We start from the raw sequence: 20,280 nt of genomic DNA on the forward strand, positions 1-20,280 counted from the left end.
TTTGCCACCTCTTCCTGTTTCACTGGGATGAGCTGACCAAAATCCTTTAGTTGTTTGTCAACATGGGGAAGATTACAAAGTACACACATGAAATGAGGCAAAGCCTATGAAAAATAGCTACATGACTGGGAATAATTAAGATGTTTATAATAACCCTAGTTGTAATGAACCTGGCTGAAGGAGGACGCAAGTTTATTTTGCCCCCACAAGCAGTGAGGAGGACAGATACAAAGGAAAAAAAGGATCACAGCATTTTGAGGTCAACAAGTACCCAAATCTACAATTATATACCACCATGCTATGCCAACAAACTCGTGAAAGAAAACCTTTTCTTTCTTCTAACCACAAACGTAAGCCTGGAGATCTTGAGACACCAACCATTACTAGAACACTACTAGAACTTTGACTAATTTTCTATGGTCAAAAGAAAGAGCTTTTTGGAAACAAGCATTCAGGATGGGTTTGGTGTAAAAAGGATGGTTATACAGATGAAAAACGAATCCCCACTGTTCAGTATGGTGGATTGTCTGTGATGTTCTGGTGCTCTTTCTCCAAAAGCCCTGGGAGCCTTGTTAGGATACATTGCATCATGGACTCCACGAAATACCAGGAGATTTTAAATGAAAATCTGTCTGCTTCTGCTAAGAAGCTACAACTGGGTCATGGTTGGATCTTCCAGCAGTTGGAGTTACCTTATTTCCAAGACATTTAATGTAAAGTTTTGTGCAGGTTGAGAAATAAATCCTCCTACCTCCATTGGTTACACTAAATTGCACCTTGGTGTTAATGAGTGTGTGTGTGTGTGTATGTGTGCGCATGGTGCCCTGTGTTGGACTGGTGTCCCATTCAGGGTGTATTCCTGCCTCATGTCCAGTGTCCACAGGATAGGGTCCAAATCCATCAGCACACTGACCAGAATAAAGAGGTTACTGAAGATAAATGAATTTCAGTTTTAATGGCACAACCATGGCACCAGCAGTGTTCTTTGTTTGTTCCATTTTATCGTGGGTTTGTTTGTATTTTTGCACATTGTGTGATGCATTACATGTAACCAATCAGCAATTAATTGTGTTATTAGCCTTATAAGTACTGTTAGCCTCTTTTAAGCAGGTACCAAATCTATACAACCATTACTTTGAGTGCTGGACCATAGACAATGGAAAAATCACAGTTCAGTGCAGTCAAAAAAAAAAAAGCCTTTAGTTCTCTGGTGCAATATGGATCGTTGATGATAGGAAGGATGATAGAATGATATCTGCAAACATTGAATTGTACAGGGCAAGAACTGTGAATTCAATTTTCTGAAAATTTCTTATTGCACTCAGAATATTCAAAGAAAGATAATAACAAACTGTTGGAAAAACACAATGAATTGCGTATTATTTTGTCAACTCTCTGGTAATTCACTTAAAATCTGAATGAAAACGTGCCACATATCACTTCCATATGACTGAGCATAACAAAGATTGTTGCACACTGGCTGTGTTTTGTGCGCATGATGTCAACTCACACTGGGATCTGTATAGCTACAGCTGACATGCCACACACACCCACAGTGCTCTGTGCATTGGGCCATGTTTCTCCTAAAAGCGTACTTAGATATGGCATAAACATCTGTTCCTTTCACCTGAAAAAACCACAATGGGCTGCCAGCAAGCTACACGCTGGACCCCAGAGAATTGTGGGAGCAGGACCCTGGCGTGTGGCTTTTTCTCATCAGAAGGACGTCTGGACAAAAAGGGCTGTCGGAGTGGCGCCTGACCTCAGGGGAGCATTCAGAGAAAGATGAGAGAGAGCTAAAGTAGCCTGAGGCTGTGTGTTTTGGTGGCCAAGTCTTACTCACGTCATAGCGGGAGTGGACGAGAGATCCCGAAGACAAAGACCGTCTTTCTGATGTGTGCCAGTGCTTCCCAATGACATAATGAATGTTCAGAATTGATTAGGGCATGACTATGTTATAGTCATGCTGTGAATATTTATTGCCATTTTCTGAGTCCAAGAGACTAAGACTCACTTGTTTAAATTATTGCTTTGGATGTCCCCTTATTTCCACCATAGAAATTCTTCACATTTCAAAAGGAGATAGGAAAAGTAAATAAAGGGGCCGATAACGTGATCAGGTTTTGACAGAACATAAAATTCAAAGCCAGATGAATGGCTCAAGCTGTCAGGCAGTGAGGTCAAAGCTCAGAGCAAACACCACAACACTACAGGGGCATTAAATCACCTGAATCTGCCTCAATGTTTCACTCTCTCACTCCCACACACTTTCTCTCCCCTCCTCTCCCTGTCTTTCTCTTTCTCTCTCAGTCTCAGCCTGAGTGAAGAATAAATGCAGACAGCTTTTACCCAGTGTGTGCTCCTCCTTCTCCTCATGTGTTATTTATCCCAGAGTGATTGTCTTGCTGGTGTTTTAGGCCACTACATCTCTCCTCCTGGGCCACTGTCATATAAATATTTTAAACAGTAAAAAATGAATGACATAAAGGCGCTGTGAGTAGGGCTGTGTCTCCAGGGATGAAGGAGTGGCACTTAGAGAGTAGCAGCCTTCCCATTCTGCCAAGTGGATCGTAAGCTCTCTCACTTATCCAGAGTCCGCCGCCTAAGCTCCAATCCTACCTGGCCCATTCTTTAAGGTTACACTAGTGTATCCTTGACATTATGGAACCTGAATCATATATCACATGTAATTTATGTTTAAGGAAAATACAAATTCATGTCCCAGTGTGCTTGTCCAATGTGAAATTAGTAGTAATAATAATCTGACTTATGTTTTTATGCCATGTGAATGATTGCTTTTGTTTCATTTCAGAAAACATCACTCAAGATGACATGAACAATTACATCAGCCAGTATTACAGTGAGCCAAGTAGTGGTAAGAAATATATTGATAATACGAGCACATTGCATGTATTTTATGCTTGATCTACAATAAGAAAAAAATTCTTTCTCCACGTCTCATACGTCAGCCATCTACTGGATTCCACACACAGGAGTCTAAAAGCATGACTGGTCCTGTCTGAATAGGACAGACTTCCTGCTTCTTTTCCGGTCAACTGGAGAAATTTTACACATCTGTTAGCTCATGTATAATCCAGTCAACCTTCCACTCAGGGTGTGGTATGAAAGTCTTATAATGCTGCATGAGCAGCAGTTTGAAAAAAAGACATGGAGTGTGACTGGGAGGAAGCACATCACACCCATATGTGCTCACTAAATATCACATTTCAAAACCATGGGCACTAATATGGAGTTGGTTCCTTTGCTGCTGTAACAGCCTCCACTCTTCTGGGAAGGCTTTCCACTAGATATCAGTATGTGGCTGTGGGGATCTGTGTCCATTTAGCCATTAAGCCATAAGAGCATTAGAGAGGTCAGGCACTGATGTCGGGTGAAAAAGCCTGGTGTTCAGACTTCATTCCCAGTTATGATATTTGGAAAAATAACTGTTCACCCTGGGATAGCCAAAAGCCAAAAAGATTAAACTCTTGTTTTTGTTGCAGATATTGGGGTTCCAGAGCCGGGTGCACGCATCATAACTACTGCAGCCATAGACGTGCACCTGCCCACCAACCCTTGCCAGCTGCCTCCATCTCTGGTGAGCGCTGATGGACCAGGCAGCTCAGTGAGCGAGGCTCCCAGCAGCACAGTGTCACGCTCCAGCTGCAGCTTCTCGGGACGCCAGCACAGTGTCAGCAGCCATACACTGGCCTCCAGCAGCGAGTGCAGCTCCACCGTACGCGAGGCCTCCACCTCTGACTACAGCGGCCAGCACTGCTGCCCACCGCCATACTGCAGCCCACTGACACTGGGTACACAGGGAGGAGGGCACACCCCCAGCGCTGTGGTTCAGGAGCTTCTCTCATCCCTGTCTGAGGACTCGTGTCTGGCCCAGAAGGGCAGAGTGAACCCGCTTAACCTGAAGCTCCCCAGTCCAGCCGGCTCAGCTAAGGCCAGCCCCGAGCTGGAGCACAGGGTCAATATTTACAATAAGAGGAACCAAGAGAGTCTGGCTGTGTTCCAAACCAAGCCGCTGATCCACCTGCAGGGAAATGAGCCATTGCTAGACGAGAAGTACAGACTCATGGAGCCTGCAGATGCTCCAATGACTCACATGCCAGACACGTAGGGTATGGAGTGCAGCAGCATGGCCACCATCACCAGCTGAAGCAGCTTCCCTCTCTGTCTCTGTCTCTCTCTCTCTCTCTCTCTCTCTCAGCCAGCACTGTTCACTCTGACTCCCAGGCTTCTTGCTCTCTAGAAGTGAGCACTGAGCAACACACCAAGGACTGCTCTCAGTTGCCTTCTCCAGAGGGGTTTCCCAACTTCATGGTGAGGAACTGTTGGCACATTCTCTGTCTCTCTCTGTCTCTCTCTCTCTCTGTCTCTCTCTCTCTCTCTGTCTCTCTCTCTCTCTCTCTGTCTCTCTCAGCAAAACACTTAAACAATGTGTGTCCCTTCTGCCAAAATTGCACAACCTTCCAGAGCCCAGGGAGAGGCACTTTGGGAGCCATCACTGGAACATTCATCAGGAATTTCCTACTTCAATGTTCGTCCGTGTTCGGTGACCGTCTGAAACCAGCAATGGGACACAAACGCACTCGAGCTTTCAGACAGCCACGTAGAATAGAAATGAGGCGGGAATACTTGTGATTCTTTATGTGTTCTTATTTCAGGGTTTGGTTGAGGTGAAGGGTCAACGAGGTAACCGTTTTTATTCGTTTTATTTATATGAATAATAACACAATGTACAGTACAGGCCTACTGATCCGACTGCTGCAGGGTTACATTTGATCTGTGTTCAAATGTGTCGAGCTGTGTTACTCAGCCAAATTTCTTACCTTTGCCTTTCTTACTGATGCTAACGTTTGTATTCAAAATTCTATGAATGGAACAAAGCACGCAACTCAAATATTTTTAAAAACCTGCTTAGATTTGATTTGATGGGAGAAATATTCAGTAATATAATAATAGAAGGTTTTTATGAGGAATGATGGGTGAGAATGTTGTCACAACTCCGAACGTTAACCCCATCCTTATAGCATGAGCCTTTGAGAATAAAATTTCTGCTTTTTGATTGAGGCTGACTAATCCTGTATTGTTGATTAAGGCATTTTATATAACTGATAATGGGAGAAATTGTAAAGCAAATAAAAGTTGGTAAACTTGAATCTGAATCTGGTGTTTTTCTGCATTTGTTTAAGTGGAGTCATGTGGAGTATCTAAATATTACAACTATTTTGGAAAATGTAAACAGGGAAAAGAAGAGCAGACTGCGACTAATTGTTTTGCAAAACAGATTTTTGTTTATTTAAATGATTTATTCCAAACTGTAAGTCCAGACCATACAACTACGTGTGAAATTAGCTTACTTTGTCTAATCGCATTGAAATACAGGAGCATGTCCATTAAAGAAAGCAATTCAAACCTGCTTTAAAATTATGTATCACATTTTTCTTTCCTGAAGCGGGCTTTAAATAAACATCAAACTAAAAACGGACTGATAAGAGTCAATATTTATTACTTGATATAGAGAGCTAGTGTGTGTAGCTGTTACACACTGAGCCAAAGACCAAAACATAATGCTATTGGCAAATTAGATCTGACATCATTAATATACTGACCACATTATGATGTTATTAGATACAGTAACATGACATGTAGACTCCTGAAGACTTTACCTAAATAAAGAAAGGCCTGATGTGTGCATCAGGAGGGAAGAATGCAGGAGGAGTGACATTTCCTAGCTCATTCATAAGGCAAGTGTCCAGCACAGTTACAGATGAGGCTCCTGAGTATGTTCCAGTTAGAAGCTGAGTAATAAATTTCACTTCTTCAGAGTCTCGATCATCTCAGGGACAGCCTGTATGTGGATAAAAAATAAAAAAATAAAAACTTCTCTAAGATTGTCATCACTGTAACAAATTCTGATTAACATACACGACCTTGTGCAATCACAACTTTTATATTTTTAATTTGTATATAATTCTGCAAACTACATATAATCCTAATCAAGTCAATTTCAGTTCCAGGTTGTAGCACTCAGTGAAAAATGAGGAAAAGCCCAAGGGGGTGAAAACCTATGCAACACGCTCTGTCAGAAGGGGAACAGGAGTCAGTCCTGCTATACAGTTAATTTTCTTAAAAAGCTTTCCAGCAAAATATCATCCTGTTAGTTTAAAATAGAGGTTATGCAAAGCAGCTGTAAAAGAATATCACCACCTGAATATATCCCCTAGATCACTTTTCAGTTAAAAGAAGGAGAGAAAGCCCATCTATATTAATCAGTTATCTGAGGAGTAATCAGGTGTAAACTGATCGGTGAGCAACTCCTCGGTCTATCATTACCAATCACTTCCACAGAGTTTGCACACACACACACACACACACACACACACACACACACCTGCGCCAAGCACTACATAGACTAAATAAAACATGAATGACAGGGCAAACACAGGAAGATAAATGCCACTAGGTTTACGGATGCTAAACACCCACAACAGACGGGTGCTGGAGTGTGTGGCAATCCTCGGCCTCCTGCACTTTGTATGCCACTGTAAAACCACAGAAGCCAATGGGCCATGTAAAGCACTGGCAAAGGGGCACTGAAAATAAAGGTGAAAGTCTACACCCCAAACACTTGTAGCAACTATCAATTACTTTTCTGGTGTGAAGGAGGGAGAGATGCTTGTTATGTCTACTTCTCCCTCACTTTAATGTGCAGGCCCCAGTTCAAGACCAGACTCTTCTGATTAATGCAGGTCAATAATTCAGCAGAAGCACATTTCCATTAGCTGGAATAATGCATGCTGCAAAATTTATCAGGGAAAACTGGAGCTCTCATTTCTCTAGTTTTTCTGCATTTCTGTCCTCTGAACAGAAGTGACAAGGTAAACTTGGCACCACAAAAACCAGTGGCCTCACATTTGACCAGTGAATACCCAGGAGTATGATTACATGTGCAACGGCCCTAAAATGTGTGACTTTAATGATTTTGTTTAATGAAACTTCTGATGTCCTTATGATTAAAACCATGTGTGATGTTGATTTTCCTTTCTATTCACTGAGACATGTTTACCTTGAATAAGTCAGCAACCAAGCCGAAGTCGGCAACCTGGAAGATGGGGGCCTCAGGATCCTTGTTGATAGCAACAATAGTCTGTAAAACAACATAATGGGTTTCATACAATACAGCTGTGCTGGCAGGAATTTCTTCAATTACTACACAGGCAAAAAAAAGTGAATTTAGAAGTGAAAACTTTTTAAACTAAAAAAAATGAAATAAGTCATGTGGAACACAAACAAATGGCCAGATTTCTGTTTCTCCAATTGTGACTTATTGTGCATATCATGTATTACACCTTGCAGGTCCAAAAGGACTAAAACACAACGGGAGTGCTGATGTATGAAACAAATGAACACCACAGTGATGTGATACTTTGATTCTGTGGTAAGTTGATTATTTTCAGATAACAGCAAGCCCCAAAGTGTTATATTCCTCTTGTACCATAATAATTTGGGTAAGGTATATATTTCTTTTTTAATTAAAGAACATCATGTCATACTTTGTTATTCATTTATATTTGTATTTAAGGTTGTGGAACATCAGTGAAGAGCAGCTAGAGAATTCGTTTATTTATACTCTGTTTCTCTTTCTTGAAGTTAATAAGACAAAAAATGCAGCTCATCATGTTACTGAGAAACCACAAAGCACCAAAGACTTTCTTGTACCGGAAAATGTCAAGTTACAGCTTTACCTATGAATGTAACAAAGTGCCGACACTGGAGACTTCTTGGAGACTTCAAACAATCACCCACATTTTTAATCCATTTTAAACCTTGCAGCCAGAACTATAGTCCAAGCCGTGCTGTTATAGAAAATTAATCAACACCTTCTGACCAATCGTAATCGAGCAGCACTGTGGTATATGCAAATTATAATTTACAGAATTAATTATTTGAAAAGGAAGCAGAGGAGTCATGGGGAAGATGTAGGTGGTCTGCTAGATACTGAATTACTGTCACAAAGAGCTGCACTGACAAGACACAGATCAGGCAGAAAATGCATGTGAATAATACATGCAGGTAAAAAGCTCCAGATCACATTTAGAAGCGCTCTTCATTTGAACACACCGTCAAGTTCAATATAAGGAAGACTTGGGACAGACACTCTGGAAGATTCAAAAGTGCCTGCTATTGGGCAACAGACTATTACAATCTTCACTAGCTATTTCTATTACAGCTACTTCTAATAACAGAGCAGTACATTCATTTGCATATCATTGTGGTGGTGAGTTATCCTACCTTACTGTCCTTCATTCCAGCAAGATGCTGAATAGCTCCAGAAATTCCAACTGCAATGTACAGCTCCTGTGCACAGAGCAATAGAGTTCAAGATTACACCACAGTCCTGCACTCTGCAATTTACACCCACACTGGCTTTAATAAGAAGCTGAACATTCTCTATAGTAAGTCAGTAAGCATTTCAAGTTAAAATGTAATGGTATTGGCAATCGTCATTATGAATATTGAGTAGTATATTTTGGTGCGAATATCATCTGCAATATTACTCATTTATCTTCAACTAAGCAGGTGTCACTGATTCATATTAAAATACTGACTAACTATTTTCGATTTAACTGCTGTTAACCTAAACATTTCCCCAATTAATCTATCAAACCAAATTATGGTTATCTCTTTATCTCTATTCATTACCCTGACAGTAATGAATCGTTTTAGAACAGAATAACTCATTTAATAAGCTTTCAGGGCCCGACTGAGCTCTTCCCTAATCAGTTCCTGCCTCAGGCAGCAATATGGCAGGTACAAATGTGCTGCTCAAATGCAGAATAATAAATGTGACTGCTGCCTGCAACTAGCACTTATAAAGACAGAAACTGCATGCAGCAACTCCAGATCTACTGCACTGTACTGAATAAACGTGGAAGTTACAATAAATGTAATTTTTAGAATAAACCTAATATTTAATTGAAAAGATGTAGCGGTTAGAAAGGTGGTTAGCACAGGCCTTGGGCAACCACATGCACATATCTGGCATGTCAGTGAAATACCTAGCCACCCCGTCTGAACATTTCTAGAGCCAGAACAGCCTTTCCTAGTAATCCCTCAAAAGCAGGCTCTTAACGGGGTGTAGCATGAAGGAGCCCCCTCCATTCCTTTCCACTCTTTCACCACCCCTGGCCCCTAGGGATGAGCTCTCAGCTAAATGCACTACCCTATGAATATTTTAGTGCTGTTTAATGTGACTGCCGTGCTTGCCCAGGAGCACAGCATCAATTTGTGAACACACAGGCAGTCTCAGTCCTAAAAGCAAGGCCACGTCTAACTGTAACAAGGCCAGGCCAATACAGTATTTTGCTCCAGTCTCTCTTACTTCAGTCCATATTGAGACACAATCCTGGATAAGTCTGAAAGAAAAGTTTGACTCTTAAATCAGAAACGCACAGCAAATGACCCCGAATCTTTTATGCAATGGAGCAAGATTAGATAAGTGCTCACTGGTCATAATGCCACAATTTGTGTAACAGGAACCCGATACCAGTTTACAAGACGACAAACGAATACAATTTTAGTAAAAACAATGAGTAATGGAAAAATATTTATAGTAACCACTACCATGTCTACTACTAACACATTCACTAGTCACCGCTGTGGGGAGCTGCCCACAAGTCAGGGTTTGAAAGAAAAAAAAAAAACGTAAGTAAAAAATTAAACAGATTTGCTAATCTGAAGATTTTTCTGAAACCAAGTCTACATTCAACTGCACAAGACTATGCTGGGAAAGGCTTTTTTATTTTCTTTTGCTTTAAATAACACTTTATCTCTTTATATGAAGTGTACAAATGTGTGCAAGGCTGTTTAATCCCACTCCTGCCTGCTCCCAAAGGAATACCTCATCCACTAATTTTTGTTTTTGTTGTGCTTTAAAGCGAATTAAAATTTAACTAAAATCATTGCACTGTAGCGATGTGAATTCCATAGTGACCAGTGTTGTGTGAAAGAGCTCTTTTGGGGCTGTGGGCTATGTGTCACTATCAAATCTCACTCAATTAGTTTAGAGTCAGATCAGCAGCATATGCCAGCTCAAAGAGGGCTCTTTTTCAGACACTACTGAGGCATGGTGGAAAAAACCTTTGTGTGGGAGGAAAAAAAAAAAAAAAAAAAAAAAAACTTTGTTGCCCATGCTGTTAATTGAAGTGCGGATGACTTGAACTTTTGACTTCAATTTTTTGCTGCATGAACAAAAAAGCCTATGTCAGCGATGTACTGAACCAGTTTAACCATGAAAATATGACTAGTTGACTACTTTTTTTAAGTTACCAGTTGACTAGTTAAAATTAATAGTTGTACAACCCCTAGTCAGTGTATTAAAAATCTCTTTATCGTTCCTTCAGAATTATTACAAATATGCAAATGCAATGGAGCATCCAACAAGCTTGTCAAAACGTTTGGCGAGCTGGGTTTGAAACTGGGTTGCCTGATTTGAGCCGAGGGCAGACATTTACAGCAGTCTGCTCCACTAATGGCTCTGGTAAATCATTTAGGAGCCTGAATGTGCCATTAACTACATTACGGCAGCTCCAAGCCGCTCTAATGTGTGGATAATGACAGTTGGGAGGTCCCACTTGAACCAGATAATGGAAAATTAACCTTTTTAAAGCGCAACAAGAATCCATCTTTATCCAACTACAAAAAAGACTGTTGGCTTGAAAGTTAGAGTAATCTATCAAATACTTCAGACAGTATGGTGGATATAAAGAATAATGCCTTCTGATGGAGTTTGGGTGAATTATCTGTCATGTTTATAAACAGTATGTATGTGCATTAGGAGTCTTTTGGAAATCAGTAAATAGCAGTCAAGTTCATCTGCAAATAACAGTGTTACTTACAGGAGCTACAATCTTTCCTGTCTGTCCAACCTGCATGTCATTGGGGACATATCCAGCATCTACTGCAGCTCTAGAGGCACCAACTTGTGAAATAAAAGTATATAATAATTCAGTTTACGCCCAAGCACCATTTGGAAAAAAAACTCACTTAACAGATAACAACAAATAATCATTTTCAATCACATCATGAACCATGCATTTAGTGAGGAAAATATAACCCTACTTACCAGCAGCGTTTAACTTGTCAGCCAGGTCATAAAGCAGCTTGAAGTTTTCACCACTCTTCAGACCTCTGCCTGTCAGGAGAGACAGAAGGCAGACAGCCATATAGTATAACATTATTGACAAGATTATGACTCGTGTCAAATCAATACTGGCTTGCTTTTCAACCTATTGATTGACCGTGCTCAAAAATTATGAGTAATATTCAGCATCATGACACACACGTTAGTTTCGAATTGAATAGATTAGATCCAAATGAAACACTCATCTCACTGCACATCAGTAGTCTCCTATTAGAATACAGTTGTTCTTATGACCAGCCTCTTACCTCCAGACACAACAACCTTGGCACTGGTGAGCTCCGGCCGGTCACTCTTGGTCAGATTCTGCTCCAGCCACTCAGATATCCCAACAGGAGCAGCAGGAGACACTACAACGGCAGCACAATAATCTCTTAACATTTTCTATTTTCTTTTTCCAAATTTCTTCAGCAAACTCTCATTTAAATTGTATTTATACTCTACATGGAGAACAAAAGCTTGGGATCACCAAAAATACTATGGAATTCTAAGCACCTGATACACAAAATGTTCTATGGGATCAGTTGTAGACTAGGCCAAGTACCTTGTTCTGATGTCGCACTTCCTCCCTGTTTAGCAGATTCGAAAGAAGTCCCTCTTACTGTGAAGATCTTGACTTTTTCATTGCACTTGACAGTGCTAAGGGCATTTCCTAAGGCAAACACAATACAGACATTGGAGAGTTTTACATTTTGTCATATAAGGTTTTTCTGAAACACTGCACATGAAGAATGCATTTTAAGCAAGCAATTTGGACTACTTCTGAGAACGCAAATGACAATAAGCAGAGTTTTTAAAACAGGCAAGTCTCACAGATGACAAACACATTTGCTCTAAATGGCAAAGACTGATTTCTATTGGTTCAGAAGAAACAAACTGCCATGTATAACTGCAGCACTGCACCATTCAGTGATCTAAATGCTTTCACAGAACTTCAGCTCCTCTAGCTAATTATCAATTTTTCATTCGTTTAACCTGTTTGAACATTCATATGAAATAGCACTTATGGGAAAATTGAGTGGACTGTGTAGTACTGTAGACCAGGTTCACGTTTAGTGAATGGCCATTTTAAAATAATTTATGTTACAAAGCAGAAGTCCTATGTGAAAAATGTTACAAGTAGATTGAAAAAATGAAGTACAATTATACTCGCCAAAAGATAAAGTGATTAAAGGCAGCATTTATTGCACATTCTTATTCAGGCTGATTTCATAAGAGACTTTTGGGACATAATTACTGAAACACTGGTCAAAAGGGCACCAAGAAACAATTTAAAAAAATACTGATTTTCAGTAAAAATCTGATTTAATACATGGGAGTGAGTCATCGGTTGCACATTCATCCAAAAGTAGTAAATCACATGAGCAAGAACTGGAATGTTCATGTGAGAAGGGCAAGAGAAACATGATGTGAATAGGAATACATTCAATACACATTACACATAGTAGTTCATTCAAATGATTACACAATGATACTTCACAGTTACCTGCATAAATTGTCCTCACAAACGTGTCAGGGGATTTGATCTCAATGATGTCTGAGATCGGAGCAACATCCAACTTGGAAGCCACTCTGGGAAGAAGATTCTGCAAAGGATACCGAGGTGTAATTTACCCTCTAGTCATATCACCATCACGTTTTGAAAAATGTAGTCTAATAAAAAATTTATAATAAGGAAAAAACTAAAATAAAATTACATTTGGGGATGTCTGTGAAAGGCACTTGGGTTTAAGTGTGAGTTTTCTATCTCTATGTTTCTTTTTTTTTTTTTTTTTCAGTAAGGTTAGCACTGGCTGAATTTCAGCTTTCCTTCTTTAAGGTGCAATGATCTTCCACTGAGAACTCAACTCACAGAAAATCAAAATCATAATATCTTATGATTTTTTTTCTTATCTTATTTACCAAGTACAAGTTGTTGCTCTTTACAGTGTTTGCTTTATAGCATTCCAAACTGATGGTGATGTTGAAGCCAACATTAGGTGATATGTTACAGAAATATTACCATTTCAGTTACACAATGCTGACTATCTAGCAAGACAAAGAATCTACATGGTATTGATTTTGTGTCATATTGATAAGTATAAATAAACCTCTTCCTGCAAGGCCCCAGGGTTTGTTAGAAAACATGCCTAAATAAACAGCATCATGAAGACCAAAGAGCTATCAAAATAACTTTAAGACTTTTCTGGAAAAGTATCAGGGTTTGTTTATTCAAAGAAATTCCCAAACTTTCAGTTCTGTAATGGAGCAAAAATACAGGTTCAGGCTCTGCAATGTGTGAAAACGTCCATGATCTAGAACCTCAGACAGAACACAAACATCCTGTCTGAGGGGGGAAAAATGTCTGGATGTGAAAAATATCACATAGTGGTACCTCAAGTGTTTCATATAGTGACATAATGAAACCAAATCCACCACTTAAAAAATCCATCATATGAAATACATCTAGCCAGTGAGGAATTTGAGACTAATATATCTATTTGGTCTGGAGTTACGCTACACAAGATACTGTTAAATGTATTACAATTGAATTTAAATACCATTAGATCTGCCGGCTGACAGTTTGGCTGCAGAATGACAAATCGCTGTGCATATAATGATGGGCTGGGCTTCACTTCACTTACTTCAGACTTCTCAAACAATTCAGAAAGGATAAAGTCCAGCACAACATTAACTATGGAGTGTCAGACATGATTCATATCCCATTTATATTCCACAATAAACCCATTGAGAATAACTACAACAGTTCAGAGCAAATGCTACACACTGAATATTATTACCTACATGAACAAAGAGATAGCACATAAAAAGGGTGAAAACAGAAAAAGTGAGTGTTATTTAATAGTGCGTATGGAACATGCTGACTGTACAGCAATTAGCAGAGAGGGTGATCACTCTGGTGTCCAGTATGAAAAAGACTTTTTTTCTAATACTGCAGCCTAAAACTGAGCAGTGCAACCCATTCATAATCCATAATCCATCTGGAATTGTATAATCCTCATAAAATGCTCATAAACTGTGATCAAAATACTGAACCAACATTCGAAATGGAGTACAGTTTCTGTGACTTAACAAGCTGCATTTTTTTTTTTTTTTGTCTTAAGAGAGGCTAGTGATGGAACGAATGCTTTTAGCTGCTTTAATGTAAACGATAACGGGAACTTTTATTTATTTTTTTTAAATTTTTTTTTAAACACAGATGTCACACAACATTCCACAACATAAATGTAACTAAATGGATAAAGGGTATGATGTGGTTTTCTTTAATAAAACACTCACACCAGCCCACTGGTTTACAACAGCACATCCCAAAAAGTTTCATGCTACACTTAAGCTTATACATTCATGTTTTTAATACGTGTTTCTGAGGGAAGCAAATGTTACTCCAGTGTACTGTATGCTGACATTTTTACTGTACTATAAAAACTAATAAATGTTAATTACCTTTCCAAAAGCAGATGCTCCAGCACAGATATGTGTAAAGTTGAATTGTTGCTGGGTTGCCAAGATGAGAGGTGTCAACTCCTCTACAGAGGAAAAAGAGGAAAAAGAGGAAACAAGCCACATTTTACTTCTAATCATCAAACTCTTACAACAGTCTAACTGCCATTATTTATGACAAAAAATGACTGAAAAAGTCAGGAGTGCTTTATTCTGTCCAAGGTGCAGAGATAGTGTTAATGCATAGATCAGTCATGATTCAAGTTCAATCCGGAGCTTGGGTTAATGTCTGTGGGGAGTTTCTATGCAAGTTCTTCTTGTGTTTGCGTGGGTGGTGTGAATAAGTGTGTGAAAGTGTGTACACAGTGTCCTGCAATGGACTGGCGTCCCAGTGTTCCCAGGATAGGTGCCCAATCCCAACTAAGGTAAAGTGGTTATTGAAGATGAAAGAATGAATTACTGAGCCATCAAAGGCAACATAATTATGAGATAACAACAGAGCTACATGTGAACAAGTACCACTTCTGTCTAGGTGGAAGACTCCCCTGTATTTATATCAGCTTAATGTTGTGGTCAATTATTTTGGCAGAAATGAACTGAAGCTGTTTTGAAATACAGAAATCAGATAAAAAAATAGCTCCTTCATTCAGTGTTGACATCTGCAACTTGATTGACAGGCTGATTCAGACTTCATCACTGACTCCCCTCAAATTCAAACAAGGCTTTTCCTTGATCCTTCCTTATAATACTTTACCTGGTAAAAATCCTTTGTAGACATCATGTTGTGCAACCAGAACCTTTTTCACTCCCTCAACTTGTGAAAGTTGCTCTGCCACCTGCACACAAACACATTTCAACATCTGAAAGCAGACCTTTAATTGGTGGTAATCAAATTACACCTGGATCAGAGTGTCCACGTACCTTAGCACAGTTTGTTCCAGCAACGAGACAGGACACCTCCCCACCAAGTTTGTTGGCTGCTGTGATAGCATTGAGAGTGATAGGCGTGAGGGTGTCATTGTTGTGCTCTGCAACAACCAGGGTGCTCTGAAACCTCTGGATCAGGCCCGACTGCAGGGAGAAAATAATGACGTTAAAGAAATGGTCCATGCTGAAACACATTATATACACTCACCATCCACTTTATTAGGAAAACCTGTACACCTGCACATTCAGGCAGTTATCTAATCAGCCAATTATATGGCAGTAACGCAACGCAAAAAAATTCATGCAGATACAGGTCAAAAGCTTCAGTTAATATTTACATCAAAATGGGGAAAAAGTGATCTTGGTGACTTTATCCATGGCATGGTTGTCAGTGAGAGACTGGCTGGTTTAAGTATTTTAAAAACTGTTGATCTCCTGGAATTTTCACACACAACAGTCTAGAGTTTACACAGAATGGTGCAAAAAAAACAAAAAAATCATCCTGAGAGTGGAGGGTTTGCAGGCTGAAACACCTTACTGATGACAGAGATAAGAGGAGAATGACCAGATTGGTTTGAGCTGACAGGGAGTCTATAGTAACTCAAATAAACACTCTTAACAACCATGGTGAGCAGAAAAGCATCTCATAACGCACAAAACATCAAACGTTGAGGTGGCTGGGCTACACCAGCAGAAGACCACATCAGATTCCACTCCTGTCAGCCAAAAAAAAGAGTTGTAAAGAGTGATTATTTGAGTTATTATATCCTTCCTGGCAGCTCAAATCAATCTGGCCATCTTCCTCTGACCACTTTTATCAATAAGGCATTTCCTCCCACAGAACTGTCCCTCACTCAATGTTTTTGTTTTTCGCAATTTGTGAAAATTCCAGGAGATCAGCAGTTTCTGAAATACTCAAACCAGCCCACCTGGCACCAACTACCATGCCACGGTTAAACTCACTGAGATCACATATCCATTCTGATGTATGGTGTGAACATTAACTGAAGCTTGTGACCAGTATCTGCGTGATTTTATACATTGTGCTGCTGCCAAATGATTGGCTGATTACATAACTGCATGAATGTGCAGGTGTAGAGGTGTTCCTAATAAGTGTGTGTCTGTGTGTGATTATATCTCTCTCTCACACACACACACACACACACACACATACACACATACACACATACACACATACACACATACACACATACACACACACACACTAGCCAAAACATTAAAACCACCTGTCTAATTTTGTGTACGTCCCCCTTGTGCCACTAAAACAGCTCTGACCCATCGAGACATGGACTCCACAAGACCTCTGATGGTGTGCTGTGGTATCTGGTACCGAGACATTAGCAGCAGATCCTTTAAGTCCTGTAAGTTGTGAGGTGGGGCCTCCATGGATCGGAGTTGTTTGTCCAGCAGATCCCACAGATGCTCGATCAGATTGAGATCTGGGGAATTTGGAGGCCAAGTCAACACCTTGAACTCTTTGTCATGTTCCTCAATCCATTCCTGAACAATGTTTGCAGTGTGGCAGGGAACATTATCCTACTGAAAGAGGCCACTGCCATTAGGGAATACCTTTGCCATGAAGGGGTAGCCTGGTCTGCAACAATGTTTAGGTAGGTGGTACATGTCAAAGTAACATCCACATGAAGGCCAGGACCCAAAGTTTCCCAGCAGAACATTACCCAGAGCATCACGTTGCCTCCGCCTGCTTGCCTTCTTCCCATAGTGCATCCTGGTGCCATCTCTTTCCCAGGTAAGCGACACACGCGCTCCTGGCTGTCCACATTATGTAAAAGAAAACATGATTCATCAGACCAGGCCACCTTCTCCCATTGCTCCATGGTCCAGTTCTGATGCTCATGTGCCCACTGTAGGTGCTTTCGGAGGTGGACAGGGCTCAGCATGGGCACTCTGACCGGTCTGCGCAGCCCCATACACAGCAAGCTGAGATGCGCTGTGTGTTCTGACACCTTTCTATCATAGCCAGCGTTATCTTTTTCAGCGATTTGTGCTACAGTAGCTCTTCTGTGGGATCAGACCAGACAGCCTAGCCTTCGCTCCCCACGCGCATTAATGAGCCTCAAGGCGCCCATGACACTGTCGCCTGTTCACCAGTTCTTCTTCCTCGGACCACTTTTGGTAGGTACTAACCACTGCATACTAGGAACACCCCACAAGACCTGACGTTTTGGAGAAGCTCTGACCCAGTCGTCTAGCCATCACAATTTGGTCCTTGTCAAAGTGGCTCAGAGCTTTATGCTTGCCCATTTTTCCTGCTTCCAACACATCAACTTAGAGAACTGACTGTTCACTTGCTGCCTAATATATCCCACCCCTTGACAGGTGCCAATGATCAATGTTATTCACTTCACCTGTCAGTGATTTTAATGTTATGGCTGAACAGTGTATGCATGCGTGTGTTTACATTAAAATTATATTTGAATTATATTATAATAAAAGTATATTATGATGTATAACAATTCTGCTGCTAATTTGTTGGTTCATGGTGTATTTTCATTTTTTCCATGAAAAGTTGCCTGCAGTTGTGCGCTGCACTGCCAGCGCAGTTACAATGGGCTTTAATAGCAGAAAAATTGTAAACAACTTCAACCATAAGTGATGACTAGTGAGAGCTTGCTCTCTCATTCACCATTTTCCAGCAGTGTTCAATATCCCCACCATAGATGTAGCTGACTCAGCAAACGATGGACTCCAAGTACACTGAGTTACATCAGAGACTCGGCTCAGCTGGTTATCGATGAGATAAATTAGACCAGCACGATGACGCTGATTGACGACAATTTTTAACATGAAATTTGGCGCTTTAGAACCTGATCTGTGTGAGCAGAGAGTACAGATGAGGAGACGACAGAGCTGGACAGTCTAAAGGACTAAAGCCCTGCTACATCGCTCTCTTTAGATAGAGATGAGTTCTCAATGACAACACTATCAGCGGGCAGCCGAACAGCAGTGTGGGAAAAGCAAGATTTCAATGAAATAAGTTTAATCATAAAAAAAAGAGGTCAACTCAGACCATAGATAATAACATTCAAGTCATTCAGGGTGGATTTTCCCTTTAACATCACACAGGTTTACAGGATTTCGTGTACAGTATATTGTGGATGTGTGTTAAGAAAGCATTGTAACTTTAGAAGAAAGTGAATGCAATGTGAAGTAGCATGGATATGGGTCTAGCAGCAAGTCTATAAATGGCAGAGAGTGACAGCTGATATCAGATCAGCAATATCAGATCAGCTTTCATAGCTGTTACTGGTTCAATCCAAATCAAGGAAAGTTTAGGCTGATATCTGCTGATCAGTACTCTGATCAATACTCTGATCAATACTCTGATCAATACTAGCTAAACAGGGAAAGGATTTTTTTTATGGGGAAGTCGCATTGGATTTAGAAATAATAAATAACTACGATATTATATTGAAAATAGTTTGACAATAATAAACATTAATTAACTGAATTTATTCTAATATACAGTTCAGTTAGTATTAATATACAGAGTTAGCATCAGGTCTTATAACAGTGATACTATATATATGAAATAAATAACCTTGACATGTCGCTAACAGCTAACTAGCTGACTCCCAAGACAGCTCCTAGTTTTAAGCACAGCTGTGAAAACTCCTCAGTGAAAATTAGTAATTAATATTTAGATTTGTCTATCTTTTAAAGAAACGCCTGTATTCAGCCAGCTACAGCAGCTGTCGCGCGCACGGTGTCACTGGGGTTAAATAACTAGGTGACAGGTAATGCTAGTTAGCGTTAGCATGATAACAGTCTAGCCCCGCCACTCATTTTGTTAGCTAACAAAACAAAATAACTTTATCTAAGAACAGTAACCTAGTTAGTTGGACTGAAAATGTCATTTTTTGTTAACTTTGCCCATGTTACGAAAAATCACCCAACAAAGTCTAAGTGTGCGCTGCTCGCTAGCTACAGCTGTTAGCGGGCAATGCTAACTAACACTTATTCAAAACACTTTCACAAGCGTTAATTTTACGCCTAACCAGCACATCAGCAACGTATATAAAGAGTTCCCGAGGCTGAAGCAGCATAAACCACTGCTGTATACATGTATCTTACCAATGTCCTGAGGTTTGGCTTGGTGATAGCTTTGAGCATGATGGCAGCGGCGGCAGCAGCACTCACTCTCTCCCACACCGTTACCAAGGTTTTCCCGCAACCTCTCGCGAGATTACATGTGGCGTCACGTTATCTACAACCGCTTCCGTTTCAGAGAAACGCCCACCCATAATACCTGCTTCATAGCTTTCTGACTGTTTTATAGGCTATAACAAAAGGAGTTTTCCTTGATTTTATAATCTGCTTGCAAACAAGAGTTAAAATAAGACAAAAGTAGAAATAAAAGGAGCTGTAAAGATAAATTGGGATGTGCGGGTTTAATTTTACTCGTTTCAACTTCAGAGAAATGTATGATATTAATCCAGATGCATCCTGTAGTCCTATATACTACCACTGATCTTTTAGCTTTTTCGTCTACGATTATAATTTTATAATCATCATAAATTCATAATCACAATCATTCATAATTCATAATCATTATAATCATAATTATATGATTAGATGAGTAGAATTTTATAATCATAGACCATGCTGTTAATATTTTACAGAATGATGTGAGATCACTAAATAAAAATGTTCAG

The 20,280-nt window shown here is 40.0% G+C and overlaps 2 protein-coding genes across 4 annotated transcripts in view; one reads left to right on the forward strand and one right to left on the reverse strand.

Annotated features, from left to right (window-relative positions):
• The window catches only part of tmem266 (transmembrane protein 266), a 51,930-nt gene extending 46,753 nt beyond the window's left edge, over positions 1 to 5,177 (forward strand). For all 3 annotated transcript variants that reach the window (XM_034307203.2, XM_026918648.3, XM_026918649.3), the window contains 2 exons: positions 2,813 to 2,875; positions 3,504 to 5,177. In XM_034307203.2, coding sequence (XP_034163094.1) covers positions 2,813 to 2,875; positions 3,504 to 4,129 — 689 coding nt within the window. In that variant the 3' untranslated portion in view covers positions 4,130 to 5,177. The remainder of the gene's footprint in view (positions 1 to 2,812; positions 2,876 to 3,503) is intronic.
• A 106-nt stretch (positions 5,178 to 5,283) lies between these two features.
• Positions 5,284 to 19,844, reverse strand: etfa (electron transfer flavoprotein subunit alpha). The gene is made up of 12 exons (XM_026918650.3): positions 19,700 to 19,844; positions 15,578 to 15,727; positions 15,411 to 15,492; positions 14,660 to 14,742; positions 12,702 to 12,801; positions 11,760 to 11,867; positions 11,464 to 11,565; positions 11,141 to 11,209; positions 10,914 to 10,996; positions 8,308 to 8,373; positions 7,082 to 7,162; positions 5,284 to 5,863 (listed from the first exon to the last, which is right to left on the reverse strand). The coding sequence occupies exons 1-12, from the start codon at positions 19,736 to 19,738 to the stop codon at positions 5,828 to 5,830; spliced, it is 999 nt and encodes a 332-aa protein (XP_026774451.1). The 5' UTR covers positions 19,739 to 19,844; the 3' UTR covers positions 5,284 to 5,827.
• Between the last annotated feature and the right edge of the window lie 436 nt (positions 19,845 to 20,280).

Source organism: Pangasianodon hypophthalmus, chromosome 9 (genome assembly GCF_027358585.1).
Source record: "Pangasianodon hypophthalmus isolate fPanHyp1 chromosome 9, fPanHyp1.pri, whole genome shotgun sequence".
Lineage (NCBI taxonomy): Eukaryota > Metazoa > Chordata > Actinopteri > Siluriformes > Pangasiidae > Pangasianodon > Pangasianodon hypophthalmus.